A 22639-nucleotide genomic window follows, 5' to 3' on the forward strand; every position below is an offset into this window, starting at 1 on the left:
TATTACTGTGTATCAGGGCTGGAGCAATAGCACAGCGGTTGGGCTTTCGCCTTTCACTTGGCCAACCCGTGTTCGATTCCTCCGCCCCTCTCAGAGAGCCCGGCAAGCTACTGAGAGTATGGAGCCCGCATGGCAGAGCCTGGCAAGCTACCCATGGCGTATTGGATATGCCAAAAACAGTAACAATAAGTCTCTCAATGAGAGACGTTACTGGTGCCCACTCGAACAAATGGATGAGCAACGGGATGACAGTGACAGTGACTATGCATCAAAACTGCAAGATTTTTGTTGAAGGGAAGAAAGACACTTTTTATTGTTCCTCAGTTACTATTACTCTTAACTCTCCAGCAACAATATCTTTTATTAGCAATATCTAAAATCAAAATTATCTTATTTTTTCACTGAGCTAGATATAAAGTGTCACTGCAATAGTTAACATTATTTGAGACAATATCTGATTTATTATTAAACTGAAGATAATGACTCAAAATTTTTATTAAAAGTATTAAGAGAAATTTTGATAAAATGCCAGATTCACTTTTCTGTTCTCTATTTGTAACCTTTTATGAGTTGATTTTTATGGCCAATAAAAAATGTAATTACTTCTTACCAGGCCCAAAATATCCACCGTATGACTATAAAATAATGATTCAGACCTTAAGTACATACCTGAGAATTCAATATGATTAATAGGGTTTTTTTTCCAAACACACTTTTGTTTTGTTTTGTTTTCATTGAATCACCATGAGATACAGTTACAAAGCTTTCATGATCAGGTTTCAGTCAATGTTCCAACACCCATCAATTTGATTAATAGTTTTAACCATATCTAAGAAGTTACACCTCCATATCTTGAATTGTAAAACCTCAGAATACATGTATCTTTGAAAACGTTTGAATTTGTCATTGTGTTCATCAACGTATAACCATCATATTCTGATAGTTTTTACTACAAGGTGTTTATTTCCTTATTGTTGAATCCTGTGTTTCTCAAACCTTTTTTCTTTTTTTTTTTTGCTTTTTGGGTCACACCCAGCGATGATCAGGGGTTACTCCTGGCTTTGCACTCAGGAATTACTCCTGGCGGTGCTTGGGGGACCATATGGGATGCCGGGGATTGAACCTGGGTTGGCCGAGTGCAAGGCAAACGCCCTACCCGCTGTGCTATCGCTCCGGCCCCTCAAACCTTTTTCTAACCTTGGCTCATTCCACCCTTATTTCCTTCATATATGTGGCCCCACCCACCCCCAAGTTTACACAGTTTTCACCTGTGACCCCCAAGACACCACTTTAAGCTATATATTAATACATAGGGGGCCGGAGCGATAGCACAGTGGGTAGGGCGTTTGCCTTGCACACAGCCAACCCGGGTTCGATCCCCGGCATCCCATATGGTCCCCCAAGCACTGCCAGGAGCAATTCTTGAGTGCAAAGCCAGGAGTAACCCCTGATCATCGCTGGGTGTGACCCAAAAAGCAAATATATATATATATATATATATATATATATATATATATATATGTATATATATATACATAATTCTGACAGGATAAAAAGTTAAAAACTAAAAAAGTCATTTCAAAACTTTTTCTTTTTTTGTGGGGGTGGAGTGGGAGAGTCAGTAAGCCCTGCTAACTCTGTGCTCAGGGATCATTCATGGTGGAACTTGGGGAACAACATTAGGTACCCTTAAGGGATTGAACATCCTGGTCGCAGGGATTGGATGTGCAAGGCATGCACCCTGCCCACTAAACTATACTGTTCTATCTCCAGTTCCCATATAGGCTTTTGAAGTAAATTAAATTTTTTTATATTTCCAGTCAATGTATATTATACAGCTATGAAGTGAAAGGAGCAGTAATTTTAAGAAATTTCAGTAATTTATCTCAGATTTCTTAATTCTGTATGACATATATACAGTGTAGTAATGTCATACTTTTATCAGATCTATTTTCTAACTTGAAAGATTTATGAAAACTCTTAATCTGAACTCTGCAATTAATGTATAGTACTATTAAGATCAGGACTGGAGCGATAGCACAGCAGGTACGGTGTTTGCCTTGCACTCGGCCAACCCGGGTTTGAGTACTCCATCCCTCTCAGTGAGCCTGGCAAGCTACCAAGAGTATCCCGCCCACACAGCGAGCCTGGCAAGCTACCCATGGAATATTCGATATGCCAAAAACAGTAACAATGCCAAAAACGTCTCACAATGGAGACGTTACTGGTGCCTGCTTGAGCAAATCGATGAGCAACAGGAAGACAGTGCTACTATTAAGATCTCTCCTGACTAAAATATTAGTTACAAAACATTGAAAATTGCCCTAAAGTCAAAAATTTAATAAGAAAGCATGTCCCTTTTAAACTTTTATTTGGCATAATAACAGTAATGATAATAGTGAATATCATTATACCTTTCTTTGTTAAATACCTTACATGAATTCCCATTTTACCAGAACTTATCTTTAAAAAGCTATTAAGTCTTTATATGCCATCTGTCCATGGTTAAACTGTTGCAATCCAGAACATAAATAAATGTCTTTATTCTTTTATTTTTTTCTCTCATTTTCCAAAGCTTGGAGGATATAGGTAGGACAAATTTGCTTTGGTTTGTTTTTATTTATTTTCTGTTTTCTTCTTATTACAATACTTTTATCTACTGTTAAAATTATTTCATCTATAAATATTTGAATATCTCTGAATGTGTGTGTTTCTTTCTTCATTCATAAACTGAAAATAACAATATTAACTATTTCACAAAATTATTTTGAATATTAAATTACATAATGAAAATTATTTAGAGCCAGTACCTGGCACATAAACACTGCATAATTCTTAGCCATTTTTACATAGCTAAATTTTTATTTGGTTATATCTTCCTATAAAATACATGATATATTTTAACACTTTATATACTAAAGGAAACTGTACCATTACCTCTCTTTAAACATGCAGTTTGGGAGCACTCACTGTATTTATGAACACTACCATTTTTAAAGTATGTCTCTTTTGTGTATTATGTAGCACTCACCAAGGGATTGGGCGTTCAGCCAACTCTATAATTGCTGTTAATTTACTGTATCATTAACAGAATTAGTCATTGTTTCATTTCCAGATCTTATTAAAATATAGCTTCTACAATGTTGTGGGCTATGTGAAAAAATAAAAATATTGTTTCTAACTAGTTATGATGAACATTTTATTTTGTGTTGCTTGTATATTGAATTATTAATGTTCTAAGATAAATAACTGCCACGTTCCATGTCTGCAAACATAAAATTTATTACTCTTTCTCAAAGGATAAAGGAAGGCCGTGTATTACTTTGATTTTATATTTAGCAAATCTGTAAATATGTTACATGTTATAGAACTGTCTTGACTATTGTGACCTTAAAAAAAATTAAAGTCAAGGGAATGCATTCTCATATTTATGTCACTGTCTTTAAAACAAGTGTCATATATGGTCAGTCATTTATTATAATCCTTATTTGGAATATATTAAGTGTCTCAGCTGCTGAGCTTCATAATTCATTGTCATTATGTATGAGGCGTTTTGCAATTATAAAGAAGAAATGAATCAACTTGTCTTAAAAATGTAGGTTTATTGGATATCCCTTAAATTACATCTGCCCTCTGTGATACTGATTAATAACTAAGTGTTGTTATATCAACGTGGCTCTACATAATGGTTTTAACTTCAGTGTTCAAGACCAACTCATCTTGCATCTTATTAAGTAGAGGGTGGGGAGAGGCAGTTTGCTCAGTGGATGTAAGGTGGTACCAGGTATCAAGCTCCATAGCCATGTAACCTGCAAGGACCTTTAGGGCAGATTCAGTTACCACTTAACCAAATTCCTTATCCCTGTGTTCTCTTTTGATGAACGCCGCCCCCCCCCCCCCGCCAAGTGGCAATAGAGCACCTACAGTATATTTACATTCTTAGTTAAAACAGTGGAAGTATTTACTTAAAAGTTTGCATACATGATTAAATTATCTTCATTTTCACCACAGTTGTTAGGGATTCAGCAGTTTTTTAATTTGCTTATAATGTTATCATTTTTGTTGCTGGAAAATCATAAAAAAAATACAGCCCTTTTTTCCCAGTATCTTATTTTACATTACTTTGTTGACTTCTATTTTTGTTTGTGGTTTTAAGTAAGAGCCAGAGTTCATTCTCCTGAAGTCTTTCACCCTTGGTAGACATTTGCTGTAATCATTTGAGCTACATAGCTTTTTTTTTTACCATAAATTGCATTTATTTGGGAATAGCTGAGGAGTGGCTTTTCAGAAATGCATCCTATACCCAGGCAAATCCTTGTAAGGCTTGGGACACTGACTTTATGGACAAAAAGCATAAAAAGGGGGAATTCCACCAGAGTCCAAGCAATCAGTTCTTTGATTTTAAGTAAACTTTAAAAACTGCTAAAAGCTGAGCTTTCAGATGGTAAAGCTGTGCTCCAAGGAATTTTATACTCCTAGAATTTAAATTTGTTTTGTTTTTTTGTCTGCTGAGGAAGGAAATCTTTGTGTGTCTGCAAAACCAACCTTGATTGAGCTGGTTTCAGGCTACTGTGTCTGTATCAAATAGTAACTTGTTCCAAATAAAGTAATTAAAATATAATTCATTTTTAATGATTTTATGAAAATTTGAATATAAGTCAGCTCTACCAGAGGAAGGTTTTATCACTTTATATTTGTATCAGATGCAATCTGGTTGAAAACTTGTTGTAAAACGATGCAGAAGCAACTGTGAAACACTCACCAATCCAAGGCACATGAGTCTCTTGCAGAAAAATAAATAATGTACAATAAGAATGACCTCTCAAAGATTATAATCTACTATAATCTAGTATGATCTACATAATGAGAATCAAAAGGAGTACCTTTCCTTTCCTGAAACTCAAGAAAATAGAAATCAAAAAGGACAATTTAATGTTATAAAGAGAAATAGGTAGAATAGGAAACATAATGAAAGAATGAATCACTATTAAAGACTATTGATTTAATTTAATTTTTAATTAGTAAATATGAAAAAGAACTAAATTAACCCTTACTCAATCTAGATTTGTTCCTAAAGACAGACCCTATGTAAATTGAAACTTTATAAATTGGATAAGGACTCATTCTTGGTCCCTAACTACGTCATACCAAGCGTTCTTCCTTGCAGCAATTGGAAGTAATTTGTTACTTCATGGTTGCAAGGAGCCCTGGGAATTCACTAAGATACTTACACTTCTAAAAGAATTTAGAGGAAAAAATTTTAGTTCATGGTTTTCTACATTTGTACTCAAAGGAAACTGAGAGACTTCAATTTAAATATCTGCTGTAAAGATCTTTATTTTAATTGTATAAATTGTACTTGAAAGGCTTATTTCTTTAAAAAAAATAATAAGTAGCTCTAGCTGCAGTCAGATGTAGTAGACTGTATAGTTCCATGCACAGAGGATGGATATCATCTTTACATATTATGGTTTCTGAATAATGGTCACTTCGCCCCTCTTGGAGAGCCCGGCAAGCTACCAGGAGTATCTTGCCCGCATGGCAGAGCCTGGAAAGCTACCCGTGGTGTATTCGATATGCCAAAAACAGTAAGAACAAGTCTCACAAAGGAGACGTTGTTGGTGCCCGCTCGAGCAAATCGATGAGCAACAGGACGGCAGTGACAGTGAGTAATGGTTAATTTAATTCTATTGCCAGTCATTGAGGCAAAATATATTTCCAGGCTGGTTTTGGTTTGTTAATTGCTTAAGATGTTTTGTTTTGCTAGTATGTATTTTAAATTTGGGACATGTTGGTAAATGTTCTCGAATCAGTTCTTAAGAAAAAAGTACTTGACATCTTCCAGTTTTGATTGTTTTTTTGGCTGTACCCAGTGGTACTCAGGGTTTAGTCTTGGCTCTTTGCTCAGACATCCCTCCTGGGAGGGATCAGGAGATCATATGTAATGCCAGAGATCGAAGCTGAGGCAGCTTCATGCAAGGCAAACATCCAACCCACTGTACTATCACTCCAGCCTGAACTGTTGTTTTAAATAATAATTTTACTGCCATCAATTTTTCAGTGTAGACATGTTTATTTACTTCAAAACATTTTCCAAACTATGTATAAAATCTATTTCATAGACATACTTAACAAAGAAACTCATCCTAGCCATGTGGTAGCATTCTTTTATGCTAAGTCCACACAGAATTTTATTAAGCTTTCAAATGTTATTTTTAAGAAATAGTAATTCTCAATTCCAAGAATGTTCAGCTTTTATATTGAATGTAATCAAAGTAAAATGAAAGTAAAGTGAAATTTACCAGTTACACATGCGGGGTGGAGGTCTGGGGAGGTTGGGGGGAGGGGAGGAGGTATACTGTGATTCTTGGTGGTGGAATATATGCACTGGTAAAGGGATGGGTGTTCCAGCATTGTATAACTGAGACTTAAACCTGAAAGCTTTGTAACTTTCCACATGGTGATTCTATAAAAGAATAAAAAATTTAAAATATAATAATAAAATAAAATTACCACTGAGCTCACACAAACGGCAATTGACTAGGACACAGCAAAAAAAAAAAAAATGTTCAGCTTTTTCTGTTCTCTCAAAGACATCTGTATTCTTGGCTCATAATCCCTTCATAAACATCACTCTAACCAGAGTGCATCAACCTATTTACACCGTGAGACTGGCCTCTGATACTAATATACGGAACAGCAGTTAAAATCGAAGCAATAGTAGGAAGAAGAGATGAATAGAAACTTCCTCAAAGAAGAAAGACAAATGACAAAAAGGTACATGAAAAAATGCTCTACATCACTAATCATCAGGGAGATGCAAATCAAAACAACAATGAGATATCATCTCATGCCACAGAAACTGGCACACATCAGGAAGAGCAAAACCAACCACTGCTGGCACAGACACAGAGAGAAAGGAACTGTCATTCACTGCTGGTGGTGAGAATGCTGATTGCTTCAGCCTTTTTTGAAAAGCAATTAGCACATTCCTCAAAAACCTAGAAATTACACTACCATAGGACCCAGCAATGCTGTTCTTGGGAATATACTTTAGGGACCCAAATACAAATACTGCACTCCTATGTCTTCTGCAAAAACTATTCACAATAGCCAAAATCTGGAAACAACCCAATAACAGATGACTGGATAAAGAAACTTAGGTACATTTGCACATTGGAATATTGTGCAACCGTTATGGAAACATGGATGAACGTGGTGTGTACCATGCTGAGTGAAATGAGTCAGAGGGAGAGGGACAGACATAGAATGATCACACTCATTTTCAAGAAAAAAAAATAATAATACCCAAAGACAGTAGATACAAGGGCCAGGAGGAAGGGTCTATGATAGGAAGCTTGCCACGAGTGGGAGGCTATGTGGCAGAGTGCAGTTAGATCGAGAAAGTACCACTATGACAATGATAGTTTACCAGGGTGAGTGAAATGAGTCAGAGCGAGAGGGACAGACATAGGAAAGATCATACTCATTTGCAGGATATAATATGTACATTTGAAACTATAGGTTTTCCCTCACAGCGCTCTTAACCCAATCACAAATTTGGATTTGGCATTCAACGTTTTCATTGTCACTCAGTTATAAAAAGCTTAGTGTGCTATAACTTTGTTCTCAAACTGCTTTCCCTTTTGTTTCTATGGCAAGGGCTGGGAGTGGAATCAAAGTGTTAAGTTCCATTTGTTCTGTAAATAAAGATACCCAGAAGGAAATATTTGGCTCAGCAGAGAGAAGAAAGCTTTACAAGTGTGAGTTGTTCCCTGAGTCTGGGTGATTTGTTCTGCTATTGTTCCCACCACCTTTGCACACAAGTCTTTCTAACACATATTAAACAATATGTGAAAAATCAAGGGGTTTTGAGTATTTATTTATTTTAATTTTATTGAATCACCATGAGATAGTTACAAGCTTTCATGTTTGAGTTACAATCTCACAATGATCAAACACCCATCCCTCCACCATGCACATTCCCCACCACCAATATCCCAGGTATACCCCCCTTTCCCACCCTTCCCCTGCCTCTAAGGCAGACAATATTCCCCATACTCTCTCTACTTTTGGGCATTATGGCTTGCAACACAGACACTGAGAGATCATCATGTTTGTTCCATTATCTGCGTTTGGCATGCATCTCCCATCCCGACTGATTCCTCCAGCCATCATGAAAAATCAAGTTTTAAAGGCAGTTCCAACAGGGGAGAGCAACACACAACAAGTGCAAGAACGATATAAGTAGAAACCTGTAAGTTAATGGACACTCAGAGCAGTTACTACTAATCTGAATCTCAAGTATTCCTTTTAGTTATTTTTCAAATGCATTTCTCAAAAAGAACTCTCCTGTCATGAACTTCTTAGCATCATGTGTGCTTTCCATATTTCTCTAGGGATAAAGTCAGGTTGTTTTTGGTTTTGTGTTATAACAATCCAGAAGAATGATTTTTTTGATGGCTTTCCCAACCCTGCCCCACCATTTCCCTCTGATACTATTTTTAAAGAAGTGCATTTTCTGTGAAACTATTATAATTTTAAAATTCTATGTAGTTTTAACTTAGATGTTGTTTAGTGTAACAGTGATGGGTCTCATTCCCCTGACCCTGAAGAGCCTGTAATACAGCACCATTGGGAAGGACAAGTAAAGAGAGGCTGTTAAAATCTCAGGGCTAGGATGAATGGAGACATTACTGGGTCCGCTCAAGCAAATCATTGATCAACGGGATGACAGTATATACATACCTCTTGGAGAGCCCGGCAAGCTATCAAGAGTATCTCACCCACACAGGCAGAGCCTGGCAAGCTACCCGTGGTGTATTCGATATGCCAAAAACAGTAACGATAGGTCTCATTCCCCTGGCCCTGAAAGAGCCTCCAGTCATTGGAAAACACAAGTAAGAAGAGGCTGCTAAAATGTCAGGGCTGAGAGGAATAGAGACGTTACTGGTGCCCGCTCAAGTAAATCAACCAACAACAGGATGACAGTGATACAGTGATACTTTGCTATAAAATGTAAGAATGGCTTCAGTTTCCAACCATATGATGGGAAGATACTTTAATGATAGATTAGGATTTTGTATTATGATCCAAATATTTGAAAAGTTAAGTCCTTTGATGGATAACACAAACATTTTTATGAATGTTTATGTGCTTGAAAAGAAAATAATATTTAATTATTGAGTATAAAAATTTAACTTTTTTGAGTACCTTAAATTTAATTTGATTCTTTATTTAAACGTTTGGTTGACCTATCAGTTATTGGAGTGAAAATGTTCCTCTTAGATTGTATATGTTCATTTTCTTACAATTCTACCAGATCATTCTGATATTTATAACCTTGTTGTTTGTCCAAAATATTCGCAACTATAAATTTTTCTTATAAAGTTTTATTTTGTCATAGTGAAGTGATTTTCTTTATTCCTTCTTACCTTAGTATGTATTTTATCTGATTAATAAAGTCATTTATATATTTTTAATTAAAATTTTCATGATATATGTACCTAGTATTTAGAATTCTCAGGAGAAACATTTCTCTCCCCAGAGCCCTGGCTTTTGCCATCTCTCCTGTTATAAGGCATATCTTTGCAATTTATTCACCTGTTGAAATATTAGCTACTCAGTTGTCCTTCTTTGTTTATTGAAGTAAAAATGTATTATAGCATTATATAAGTTTTAGGTATGCATCTTTGAAAACCTCAAAATCCAAATCCCCATTTACTAACTCTACCATCCTTTGCTCTCCTCCTCTTTCTCAAAATCTACCCTGTCAGCTCCACATCAGCTCATTTGCTAACTAATTTTTGGCTTTCAGTTCTGGCACAGGGGATTCCCTTTTGCAAATACAGATGTGCCAGTTTATATAGTCAGTTATACTTTCTTCAACATTTGTAGCTGTTTAGGAGGGATAATGATACTGGGTTATCAGAACTGGCATGTTCCAAGAAGGCCAGTTCCCTTTAGGAGTGCTAATCAGTCCTAGAAACGGTACCATGTTCATCAACAATAAGGTGACTGATTTTTGTCCTTTCTGAAACTTGGCACCATATGAATTAACTACAGCTGATGTTTGAGCAGATACTATCTACTTGGGTGACAACAATTAGAAAAATCTGTCACTTTATGTATTTTATTATTTAGAGCCATTTTGAACTTAGAGTACCAAAACACAGGTCTTTAAGCAAAAGTAACGTTAAAGTAGTATAAAATATTGTTACTTAAGACTTTGTAAAGCAGTTTTATTAGTGTTACAAAACTGATTTAAATTTATTCTTTCAATGTTACATAAAATGTTATGAGCATTTCAGAATTATGTCAATGCATTGTGTTGTTGTGATCTGTCTTTCATAAAAAGTGGTAAGCAGCACAGCTATTACTTTTAAAATAAAGTTATAGCTTGTATCACTGTCATCCCATTGCTCATCGATTTGCTTGAGCGGGCACCAGTAACGTCTCCATTTTGAGACTTGTTGTTACTGTTTTTGGCATATCACATACGCCACAGGTATCTTTCCAGGCTCTGCCGTGTGGATGAGATACTCTCGGTAGCTTGCCGGGCTCTCCAAAAGGGATGGAGGAATCGAACCCAGGTTGGCCGCATGCAGGGCAAACGCCTTACTCCCTATGCTATTGAGCTTGTAAATTGCACTAATACAAAGTTTGTACAAAGTAAACATTATATACGTGCTCCAGTTCACATCACATTACTTATGAATTAGGGCAAATACAGAATCTGTGACATAGAATAATGTTTTCTTTTTATAGTTTTCCTATGTCCTTTTTTTTTATTTTATGAATGTAGCGATAGCACAGAGGGTAGGGTGTTTGCCTTGCATGTTGCTGACCCAGGCTTGATTCCTCTGTCCCTCTCGGAGAGCCCAGCGAGCTACCGAGAGTATTCCGCCCTCACAGCAGAGCCTGGCAAACTACCCGTGACATATTCACTATGCGAAAAACAGTAACTTTAAGTCTCACAATGGAGACATTACTGATGCCCGCTCAAGCAAATTGATGCACAATGGGACAACAGTGCTACCAAAAGAACTAGAGCCCAAAAATATTTCCTTTGAAATTTTTTTCAAATTTCATGTAATCCCACCAATAGCCAACATCCAGAGACTATAAGACCAAGCTCCCAGAAAGGAGTGACAGGGTCTCTAGCCCCTGTGCCTGGCTGTCTTCACAGGGGCCCCTCAGAGGGCGTGGGTTGAATTTCCCTCCCCTACTTGAGCAGAGCCCCCGAGGCCGAGGACCTCTGGAATTCAGCCACAGCCATGTTCAAGGCCCCTCTCCACAGGTTTGGATGAGCCTCACACATGAAGGAACTGGCAGAGGAACCCAGGTGTGTGGAACCCGGGGCCGAGATCTCCAAGCCTGCTCGAACCAGGACTGAGCCTCTTCCTCCCAGATCCCCCATTTTTCAGTATCTAGGTGGTCACACCCAGAAACTGCCCCCCAGCGCCCATCCCACCAATGACCAACATCCAGATTCTTTAAGACCAAGCTCCCGGAAAATGGGTGCACATCTTATAGTCTAATTCTCCCCTTTGGAGAACTTGGCAAGCTACTGAGAGTTTCCTGCCCTCGTGGGAGAGCCTGGCAAGCTCCCCATGGCATATTCATATGCCAAAACCAGTAACAATGATGGGTTTCATTCTCTGACCCTGAAAGAGCCTCCATGTGGCACCATTGGGAAGGACAGTGAAAAGAGGCTTCTAAAATCTCAGGGCTAGAAGGAATGGAGACAGTACTGAGACCACTCAAGAAAATAGTCAATCAACGGGATGATGATGATGTTGAATTTTTTTCTTAAAAAATCTTGGAATTCAGGTTAATTTGTTTTCTAAACATTGCTGCATTTTCACCAAGAAAATAATTTAATCTAAAGAATTAATTAAATGATAGGCAGAATATCATTATTTTACTCTTGGTGTTTTAGTCCTGTGTATCCAAAGCAGCACGTTCTAAGATAGTGGATCTGTTTCTTTATTCTTCTAGTATGACTAAAAAAATTAACCAGTAACTTTGAATTGTGTTGTCTGACACAGGTATGTATTTATAATAAAACAACTTTATATTTTCTTCTAGGTTACTTTTCGAACAAGAATCTATCATTGTAATATTAATAGCCAAGGTGTTATCTGTCTGGATATCCTCAAGGACAACTGGAGTCCAGCTCTAACCATTTCTAAAGTTCTCCTTTCCATCTGCTCACTTCTTACAGATTGCAATCCTGGTAAGAGACTTTAAATCCATTATTAAATTTGGAGCTATTTAGGACTTAAATATCAGGTCTTAATAAAACGTGCTACTATCACATCTACTAGTATCACAAATACTACTATTATTATTATCATTGATTTTAAATTTCCACAGACTATAACTGTTTTCTTTTTAAAGTGAATTCTCTTCTAAGTCTTTTAAGACTATTATTTGCCAAGAAAGAAAAAAGCACAGTGTGATTTATAAAAAAAAAAGGTCGTTGTAAATTTAGTGAATCTAAATAATGTATTGAATACTCTTGCAAAGAATAATAATAATCAAATAGCATAATCTTTAATTATTCCTGCTAGAAAGTGTTAATTTGAGAAATGTTGACTATTAAATCTGATAACAAGCAGGCAAAATAACACAAGCATGACCTTTTTGACATCTTAATAACCATGCATCCTGACAAGCAATGAGGTGTTTTTTTTTTTAAGCTGAATAGTCCTGAACTAGGAAATACTCCAAACATTAAAAGGAAATAGAACTTCCCTGGAAAACTAAAGAAAGTTTATGGCCAGAGATTTGTGGCTTTCTGATATGATTAACCCTGAAAGTTCTTACTTCCTGTGTGTTCCTAGAAGTGTGATTAAGGGTCTTTGACCAGCTTCTATGAAATAAAATGCAAACCAGTTGCCAATTTTCTATATATCTAGGTTTGTTTTAGAAAATATGAAGATCCAAAGGTAGCTATAGAGTTTTCATTAATGTCTTCAATTAAAATGTTCTTCCTTGAAATTCCATCTTCCATCTTCAGGAATAAAGTACTCGGTACATAAGTGAAGTTTTGGACAAAAGACAAATGAAACAGGGAAAAAAATGACAAATGGGACTAGGGGTTTCTTTAGATTCCTAGCTGGTAAATAAAACATGAGAAAATTATACTTTTTTTCTGTTTTCATATTTTTAGTATCACTATATCACTGTCATCTCATTGTTCATCAATTTGCTCGAGAAGGCACCAGTAACATCTCCATTGTGAGACTTGTTACTGTTTTTGGCATATCAAATATGCCACAGGTAGCTTGCCAGGCTCTGCCGTGCAGGTAGGATACTCTAGGTAACTTGCTGGGCTCTCTGAGAGGGACGGAGGAATCAAATCCAGGTCAGCCCTGTGCAAGGCAGATGCCCTACCCGCTGTGCTACAAAAACTTTTAATGAAATATAAATGCAGTATAATTACAATGTAATATACTTTAAAAATATATAACAAATCACGCATGCAATGTAATTATGCGGGATCACTGTAAAATATGTTTATTTCAAACTTTAGCCCAGTTAGTAAAGTCCAGTAAAGCTGCACTTTTTAAAATTGAATGACAGTTTACTTTGTTCTTTCAGTCTCGTTATTCCTACTTTAATCTGGTCTGTCACTGTGTGCTGTAGAACCTGATTTGTAGGTAATGTCATAAAAAGATTTGTTTTTTTTTTTTTCTGGTAATATGAGTCCTAGACCAATTGGTCCACATAGAGTTGCTGAAACATGAGTTTTCATGTGCATCCCCACTCCAAATGAAGTACTGCTTATGAGATTTGCTTAAATTGGGAATAAGGATATTTTAAGGGAAATACAACCTTACTATGATATGTATGAAGTCACTCGTGCAGGAAACTTTTGATATATAATGATGCTGTATACCATAAACAATGCTAAATATCAGTTACATCTTAATAAAACTGTTAGGATAGAGGAAGAAATTTGATAATATAGTATCTATGAGTTTGGCTAGGATTCTGAATATTTATTTATTAAATGCTTAGAGGAATCAGTCCTATTCCTTATCAATAAGATATGGTGTAACTTCACACTTTGAAATAAAACTTAATGCTAAGAGAGTCTTTACACTAGTGGTAAATTGAACTAGCTTGGTCTCCCATGACTTGTCATCCTGGATAAGCTTGAATGTGAGAGTCTGTTCTCTATATACAGGTAACCCTCTTTAATGAGGTAGATTTATTTTAACAAAACTTTCTATTGCCAGTCATATTTCTGTTTAACAAATTGAATTTCCTTTTGCTGTGTCTCAGAAAGTTACAGGGGTTTTCTGCAAAAATATAACAGCAAAAATCAACCCTTGGTGGACAAAATCATTAAATAAAAGAAATAGATTTTTAAAATAATTCTGTTGATGGTAAAATTAAGCTTCATGATGATAATATTCCTTAGGTATTGCCAGCTAAAAGCAGTCTAGCTGATAAAAGATTCTATTCATTGCAAAGTACATGCTAACAAACTAAATGTTCCTACTCTAATATACATGAAAAAAGCTTCCTCCCTCATTGACAACATCATTTATGTATCTGTTCACATTTAGTTTTTAAGTTACTTATCTTAAGTCAAAAACATCCATTCTTTTGTTTCATAGATTTATCTTGCTCTTATCCAGTATACTTCCAATCTCCGTAGATTCTTTTTCTCTAAGATATAAACTCTAAGATGTCAACTTCAATATAAAATATTTTAAAATTTTCATAATTTGATAGAATATGAATTATTGAATCTATAGAACAATTTACATCAGGACTGATAAGCTCAAAATTAGGACTTGCATAATACAGAAAGTTGGTGATAACTTTCACGAAATTTCAAGAAATTTTTGTCCATCTAGAAAAATATGTTTAGTTTGAGAGTAGATTAAACATACTTATTACATGACAGTGATAGTTTTGCGTGATATATTTTAAAAACTGCTCAACTGTTGATTTATTAATTGTGTGTTCTTTTATGGTCACTTAATCTTCTGTGATCTTACTTTCTTATATAAAATTAGATTATTGGCCTTAAAAATCACAGGCTTTTTATGTTTGAAATGAGTTGAAGTTTACAAGGTCTTTGAAAACAGTGCAGATTGTTGTTGGTGTTATTTCCCAAAATATTAAGCACATGAAATGTGCAAGTGTGTATGTGTGTGAATGTGTGTGTAGCTTCATTCAATTGAGAAGGTAACTTTGAATTATCTCAAATACCATTGCCCCGAACCATGACATTTTTTAATTTTTATGATCTTAAAAAGAAAAAAACTGAATTTATTGTGCTTTTGACATTATCTTTTCTGAAGGATTTTTTTCTCAGGTGGCAAATGTCCAACAGTTATCTTCCAGTTGAAGTGTGCCCCAGCAGTAATCATTCTGTTCCCAGTGCAGTGATCTGGGTAGGTCTAACTACTGACCTTAATAGGGCTGTTCGCACTTCACAGTAGTGTTTATTGAGCCTGATATAGCAGTCTTGTTTGTCAGACATTACCTGACTGCCAACATATGACTATAACACATTTCCTAGAGCAGAGCAGAGAATAGAGGAAGAAAAGTCTTAATGGCCAGCACTAGCTTCCTGAGTCTCTTCAGTGAACATGATTTAATCCATGAATTACTGCATTTTGAAATATGAGTTAAATTCCCATTTTTTATGAAATACTCTCTTCTTAAGCAAATACAAAATTTAAACTCTGTTCTAATTATTTCATTTTTATGGACTTAAGATCTACAAAAAATGGATATTTTCCCTCATGACTAAAGATCTATTCTGAGAATACTGACAATTGTGAGCCAAAATCAGGAGATCAATGTTTTCTCTGTACCAAAATATTTATTTTCAGATACTGTCCAAAAATATTGCTAACTTTTTCTTTAAAATTTTTTGTTGAAAAGTTTACAAATCTGCATATTGCCTGCCATTATTTTTACTAATTTTGATTTCAGTGAAAAAAGAACATTCACTGCATAAATTAGTAAACCTATTTTACTGGACAGAGGCATCTAAGATTGCCAGACACCCCTAATCTTTTCTAAGGAGGATAAATTTATCTGAGAAATGTCTTCTGTTTGTTTGTTAAGGTGAAGGTCTGATGGGGCGGAAGTATTCTAAGGGTGACCTCATTCTCTTAGAATCTGAGAATGATCCCATGCATACAACAATTTCATCTTTATCATGGAGTCACATTAAAAATAATATAAGGCATGAAGTTTTAAGATAAGAGGCAGCTGAATAACTGAAAGAAGTGAAGACTCCTCCCAAGTAGTAGAAATCTAAAGGCATTCCTTTCCTGATTCTCCCACTCCAAGAAACCCAATAGAAGTGTTTCCTTTTCTTTTTTGTTTTGTTTTATTTTATTGGGGGGGTCTCGGAGGGGATAACTGGGTAATGCTTTAGGCTTATTTCTGGCTCTATTCTCAGGGATCATTCCTGCCAGCTCTGATGACCTTATGGAGTGCCAGGGTTCATTGAACCTAGGTCCGCTTTTTTGCAAGACAAGCACCCTATTTCCTGTACTATCTCTCTGACCCTTTGTTTTCCTTTTAAATGACTAAGTAAGCCATATGATTGTCAACATAGGACAGAAATCTACATCATGCACCAAAAGTAGAAAATTTATGAATCCCACTTACCAAGCCAAAAAGAAGTGTAAAGGCATTCTTAAAGAACAAAAAATAACACATGGTAGTACATGCTGTGGTTTTGTAGGTTAACAATTTCAAGTACAGTGTTAAGGATAATAGACTATTGGGTGACATAACTTTAACCTAGTACAACAATCATAATTAAGAAGGTGCTGAAAGAAAAGCTAAAAAAGTGGCATGAAAGCTTTGAAACTATTCTACAACTATATGAAAAAGGAAATCCACTTTTTTACAAAGAATTCTGAAAGCTAGAGAGACAGAATGAACAAAAAAAAAGCTCAGCATTTTTATGTTGTCGAGAATGGTCAGCATAGTATAAATAAAGAGCATTCTTCATCTACCTGTTCTTTCCAACATCTTCATCCAGTACATTATACTTCCTGAAGCCCATCCATCTGCCATCCTTAAAAAAGACCTTAGCCTGTGGACTTCCAGTCCCAGCACTTCCTGCATTCCCTCCCTTTAGAAATGGTTTCCTATTTGATGGAGGACAAAACACCTCCTGGTTAAACTCCTCAAGTCTTTCAGATCCATTGCCATTTATTTTTAATTTTATTAAATCACCGTGAGATAGTTACAAATTCTCATGTTTGGGTTACAATCTCACAACGATCAAACACCTATCCCTCCAACAGTGCACCTTCCCCACCACCAATATCCCGGGTATACCCTCTCTTTCCCACCCTCCCCCCTGCCTCTATGGCAGACAATATTCCCCATACTATCTTTCTACTTTTGGGCATTATGGCTTGCAACACAGACACTGAGAGGTTATCATGTTTGTTCCATTATCTACTTTCGGCATGCATTTCCCATCCCAACTGGTTCCTCCAGCCATCATTTTCTTAGTGGTCCCTTCTCTATTCCATCAGATCCATTGCCATTAAGTGAGCTTTGCCCAAGATTTTCCTCTTGCTGGCAAGTTGAGAACATGTGCTTTGGTTCTGAAATTGCTTCGTGGGCCATGATGATGGTGGTTTCCAGCATTATGAGGGTTTTCTGGAAGACATGGATCAGGGTAAAACTGATAACAGTGTAGATGAGAGCAACAGTGACCTATCAGATGCATAAAGTGGAGCTATTGATATTGTGTGCTATGCTGATTATTAAAAAGATACTGGTGAGGGGCTGGAGTGATAGCACAGTGGGTAGGGCGTTTGTCTTGCACTCGGCCAACCCAGGTTCGAATCCCAGCATCCCATATGGTCCCCTGAGCACCGCCAGGGGTAATTCCTGAATGCATGAGCCAGGAATGATCCCTGTGCATTGCCGGGTGTGACCCAAAAAAAGAGAAAAAACAAAAAAGATACTGATGAAAATAAGTCAGGACTAAGTGTAGTCATGCCTGGAAAATCAAGGAAGAGAAATAAGTTGAAGGAACTGACTCTTCAAGTCATCATGCTTCAAATACCTCTTCAGGAATCTTAAAAGAACTATGATGAACATGATTTTAAATCAGAAAATTAACATCCAGAGGAAACTGTAATCTCCACCCAAAAGCACCTTCCATACCTCTACCAACTTCTCTGGGACTACCATCCACTCTACCTTTATGACCATCACAGCCAGCCATAGTCTTCCACCTAAAGACCTCAAGAGCTCTTCCATTCTTCAGACGATCTGGCATGCCGAAACTCCAGAGCCTTTATCACAGTATGGTCCCCAGATGCCACCTGGAGCAATCTCAAGCACTGCTGGATGTGGCCCAAACCACATCTCACCACCACCAACACCAAAAAATATAGGGCTGGGAAAATAGTACAGGGGTTAAGGCCCTTGCTTTGCATGCTGCTAACGCTAATTGCATTCCCTACCACATACTGTTTCCCAGCACTACCTGGAGTTATCCTTAGCGTCAGTTGCTTTATCAGTTACATTTCTCTCATTATAATGATAGTATGTATAAATTTAGACACACTGGCCTCAACTTTTTGCTCTGGTTTTAACCTGTTTCTTTTTAGTATTTCCCTCTGCATATTTTATTGCTCCTTAAATAAGAATCTAGATGTGGACTGTTGCTTACAAATTTTCTGTTTTAAATTCTATTTCTGTTATTACAGTAATAACCTCTAATTTATTGATTTGGAACTTTGTCTCATCTAAACTCTGTTTCATATGTTGACTTAAGGTGAAAATTCTTCTTACCAGTTTTCTGTTTAAGAGAATGTGATTTGCAGAATTTTCCTTTTTCTGTCTTGTACTTGGTCTCAGGGTGTGCTCTAGATCAGGATTTCTGCACACTCCTGAAACCAAAGTTTTCTGCTAAAGTCAGTTAATGAACATTTTAGTCTTAAATTTTAGTAAGTTGTTTTTGATGTTTTTCTCACCCTATATCATTTTATATATATGTATGTGTATATACATATATATAACTATGATTTGTTGCCTACTGTCTGAACTCCATCAAGTGTGGTGTGGTAATTATATATATATATATATATATATATATATATATATATATATCTTGGAGAGCCCAACAAGCTACTGAGAGTCTCCCACCCGCACGGGCAGAGCCTGGCCAGCCACCCGTGGCATATTTGATATGCCAAAAACAGTAATGATAGGTCTCATTCCCCTGACCTTGAAAGAGCTTCCAGTCGTTGGGTAAGACAAGTAAGGAGAGGCTGCTAAAATCTCAGGGCTGGGAGGAATAGAGACGTTACTGGTGCCCACTCGAGTAAATCAACAAACAACGGTATAATGGTGACAGTGATACAGTGTTATATCACCTTTCTATTTCTGGCATCTGATGCTCTGTAGGTGCCTGGGTATAACTATTTGGCTACATGTCCACCATTGTCAACAAAACACAAATAAGAAATTGAAAAATCAATCTTCAATTTAGGTGCCTTTCTTTACTCACATGGGATTATGCCTTTCACTTAGAATTATTTATGAAAGAAATCATTTGAAAGAGGCCAAAGAGATAGCTCAGTGGGCTGAGCACAACTTTTGTATGCAGGAGGCCCAGGTTCAGTCCCTGGCATTGTGTGGTTCAGGTGTAGCTCCCCACCAAACAAAAGAAAGTATATAAATACTTCCTCTTGCTTATATGGGAAGTTTCTGAAGAACTCAGAATGTTTAGTCTGTATTTTAATGATTATTTATTTGTTAGCTCTTAAATCAAGGTAATTACAGGGACTTGTGATTAATACTTTTTCCTCTAAAATAAATGTGAAGCTATTTTTTAATGATGAGGAAGAATTATGTAAGACTGCATGTTCTAGGTCAAAAGTCTCTCTGATTACCGTAGGTAGCATTTCCCAATGGTGTTTTGTTTCATTTTTTATAGTTTAGGACTGGTAGCATTTTTCACTCTTCTTTCCTGCTTTCCCCATCTCTTTGGCCATCAGCTAGCACAGAATTAATTTAATGCTCAATTATAATAATTCCATCAACCCTTTTCATTCATGTATATACTAATTAATGCATGCTTCTTACAGATAATTCTGTTCATGTTTTCATATTATGGCTTACTGTGTTTTAGTTATAACTTTATTCAACATCTGTATTTATTTGCAGATTTGTAGGCTCTTGCTTAACAAAGAGGCATATAAATAAGAGATTAAATTTTGCTATGGTAGGTTTAATAAATACCTTTCATAACTAACCTGTACTCACTATTTGGATTTATTCCCAGCTTTTGTTAGGAAAGACATAACCGTCAGTCTTTGCTAATACTTTCATTCCAACAAAACTTGTCTTTACTATATATTTTGTCCAAGTGTTTGGGAAGCTCTTAGTCTCCAGAAAGAAAGGTTTCAGGTGTTGCTAAGCAGGCATTTACCATAAATGCATCTTTTCAATCATTTAAAATATGTAGAAGTAGAAATTATTCGCTGATTCATTACAAGAAATGTGGTCTTGTAATTTCCTTAAATCTTTTCTTATACCCCTTTTGGAAATCATAAGGCTATTTATTGGTTCATCTGTTTTGCAATTTAGACTTCTGTTCATATACAGCCCATATCTGTAATGTAATTCTTTGTTAACATAGGAAGTTTGTTATTGGTATACAAAATCATCCTTATTTCTTGTCAAACACACCTGTATCTGATACATAAATGGATTTTACTTTATATCAATTTTTAAATATTTTAAAATTTATGATAGTGCAAAATATCTTTCAGATTGCTTTTCTACATTGTACTTAAAAGTATCTCTCAGCCTTGAAGCCATGGAATTTGAATTCTTTTCTGTCTCAGTGCAATTCCCCACCTACCCCCCCATGGGCAGTCACATTTCCTTTTCAATGAGCACTGCTTTCTGAGATCACTGAAATTACAGCATTAAGAAAATCCCTCCATAACCACAATGACTTTTAAATAATCTTTATACCCAGGGGATTTGTTAATAAAGTTATTCTATACATGTGATAGTAGTTGTCTAATATCCTCAGAGACTAGATGGAAGAGTGATACACTTTACAGCAAAGTTATTACATTCTCACCTTCAGCCCTTCAGTAGAATAGACAAAGCGGTGTGAACCACTGGGATTTTACTTACCCTCTCACATCAGCTTGTTCATCATTGCCTTCTCAGGTCTGACTTTATTTTAGGAATTCTGGTAGAAAAAAAAGCAGTTAAAAGAAAGTGAATGAACCACATCAGAGGTTACTTGAAAAAGTCATATTTTTCTTTTCAAAAGAAGAAATATATGGAGCTGGCGTGATAGCACAGCGGGTAGGGCATTTGCCTTGCATGTGGCTGACCCAGGTTTGATTCCCAGCATTCCATATGGCCCCCTGAGCACCACCAGGAGTAATTCCTGAGTGCATGAGCCAGGAGGAACCCCGGTGCATCGACAGGTGTGACCCAAAAAAAAAAAAGAAGAAGAAGAAGAAGCAACAATATAGTCTGCATCATCTTTTACAATGGGTGTTCCATTTAAAACTCAATATAAAACTTTGTTATGGAGTCAGGGAGAAAGCTCAACTATCTACAGCACGTGCTTTGCATGCCAGAGCCTCATGTTTGATTCCCCAGCATAGGAATGACCCCAGAGCACTACCAGGTATGGCCCAAAAGACATGCCAAAAACAAACAACCTTGTTTCTCTATCTTGTATAAACCTACAATGCTTTGTTATCTTTCATCTGTCCCCACCATTTGTTTAAAGACTCTGTTGTGCCTTCATTCTTGTGCTTTGTAATGTAAGCAGTTGATATGTTTGTTTTACGTTTACTTCTACAACTACTTCACCTGGACCTTAGGCTCTTCAAGCCTGAAATATATTTCTGTTCTCCCTGAGAAGAACACTGAGAATCTCTGAGCTGGAATCAATAGTATAGTGAAGTGTACCAGAAGGTATTTATTTCTTTAGGACAGAGCTTTGTGGCTTACATACCCTTGGATATTCCTTCTTTCTCCCTTCCCCTGTTAATTCTTCTCATTTACCTACATTTCTAACATCTTGTTTGAACGCTGTTTATTTTTTTCCTTATTAGTCCACCTGTTAACTCTTAACTCCTTTCATTTCAAAGAGCTTTATTGTTATCTCTAACTTTATGACTTGTAGTATCTGCTGACCTAGTACAACCTTGAACTATTTAATTTCACTTTCTATGCAAAGTTGGTAACTCCTGCCTATTTCGTGTGCCAGAACAAGAAGAGCCCCCATCAGCTCTCAAAATGAGAAATGTCATCTCTGAAAATGTTTCTGAACACTGAATAACCTGAGTTTGTTGCATCCTCAGGAAGTATGTACATTCTTAATACTATGGTTAGAGTTTTTTAAATAATAGTTTGAAAAAAATACTAAATATAAAGTCCTAGGTTCTATAAGTAATGTTGCTAAGGCAGTATCATGAACATATCACAGTATTCTCATTTTGATGTTCTCAATTTCTTTGTTCTGGGTATGGATGGCAGGGTTTTAAATGAAAATATGATAATTGATCAGCAGTGTGAAGTGGTCTATATTGTTTAACTCTGAGCTGTTGTTAGCTGTTGTTAGTTCGTGACAGCCTGACTT

At 36.3% G+C, this 22639-nt stretch overlaps 1 protein-coding gene across 2 annotated transcripts in view; it reads left to right on the forward strand.

Annotated features, from left to right (window-relative positions):
- Window positions 1-22639, forward strand: part of LOC101547392 (ubiquitin-conjugating enzyme E2 E2) — a 327908-nt gene that overhangs the window by 279658 nt on the left and 25611 nt on the right. For both annotated transcript variants that reach the window (XM_004603823.3, XM_055135690.1), the window contains exon 5: window positions 12091-12238. In XM_004603823.3, coding sequence (XP_004603880.1) covers window positions 12091-12238 — 148 coding nt within the window. The remainder of the gene's footprint in view (window positions 1-12090; window positions 12239-22639) is intronic.

The sequence above is a fragment of the Sorex araneus genome, chromosome 4, assembly GCF_027595985.1.
Source record: "Sorex araneus isolate mSorAra2 chromosome 4, mSorAra2.pri, whole genome shotgun sequence".
Taxonomy (NCBI): Eukaryota; Metazoa; Chordata; class Mammalia; order Eulipotyphla; family Soricidae; genus Sorex; species Sorex araneus.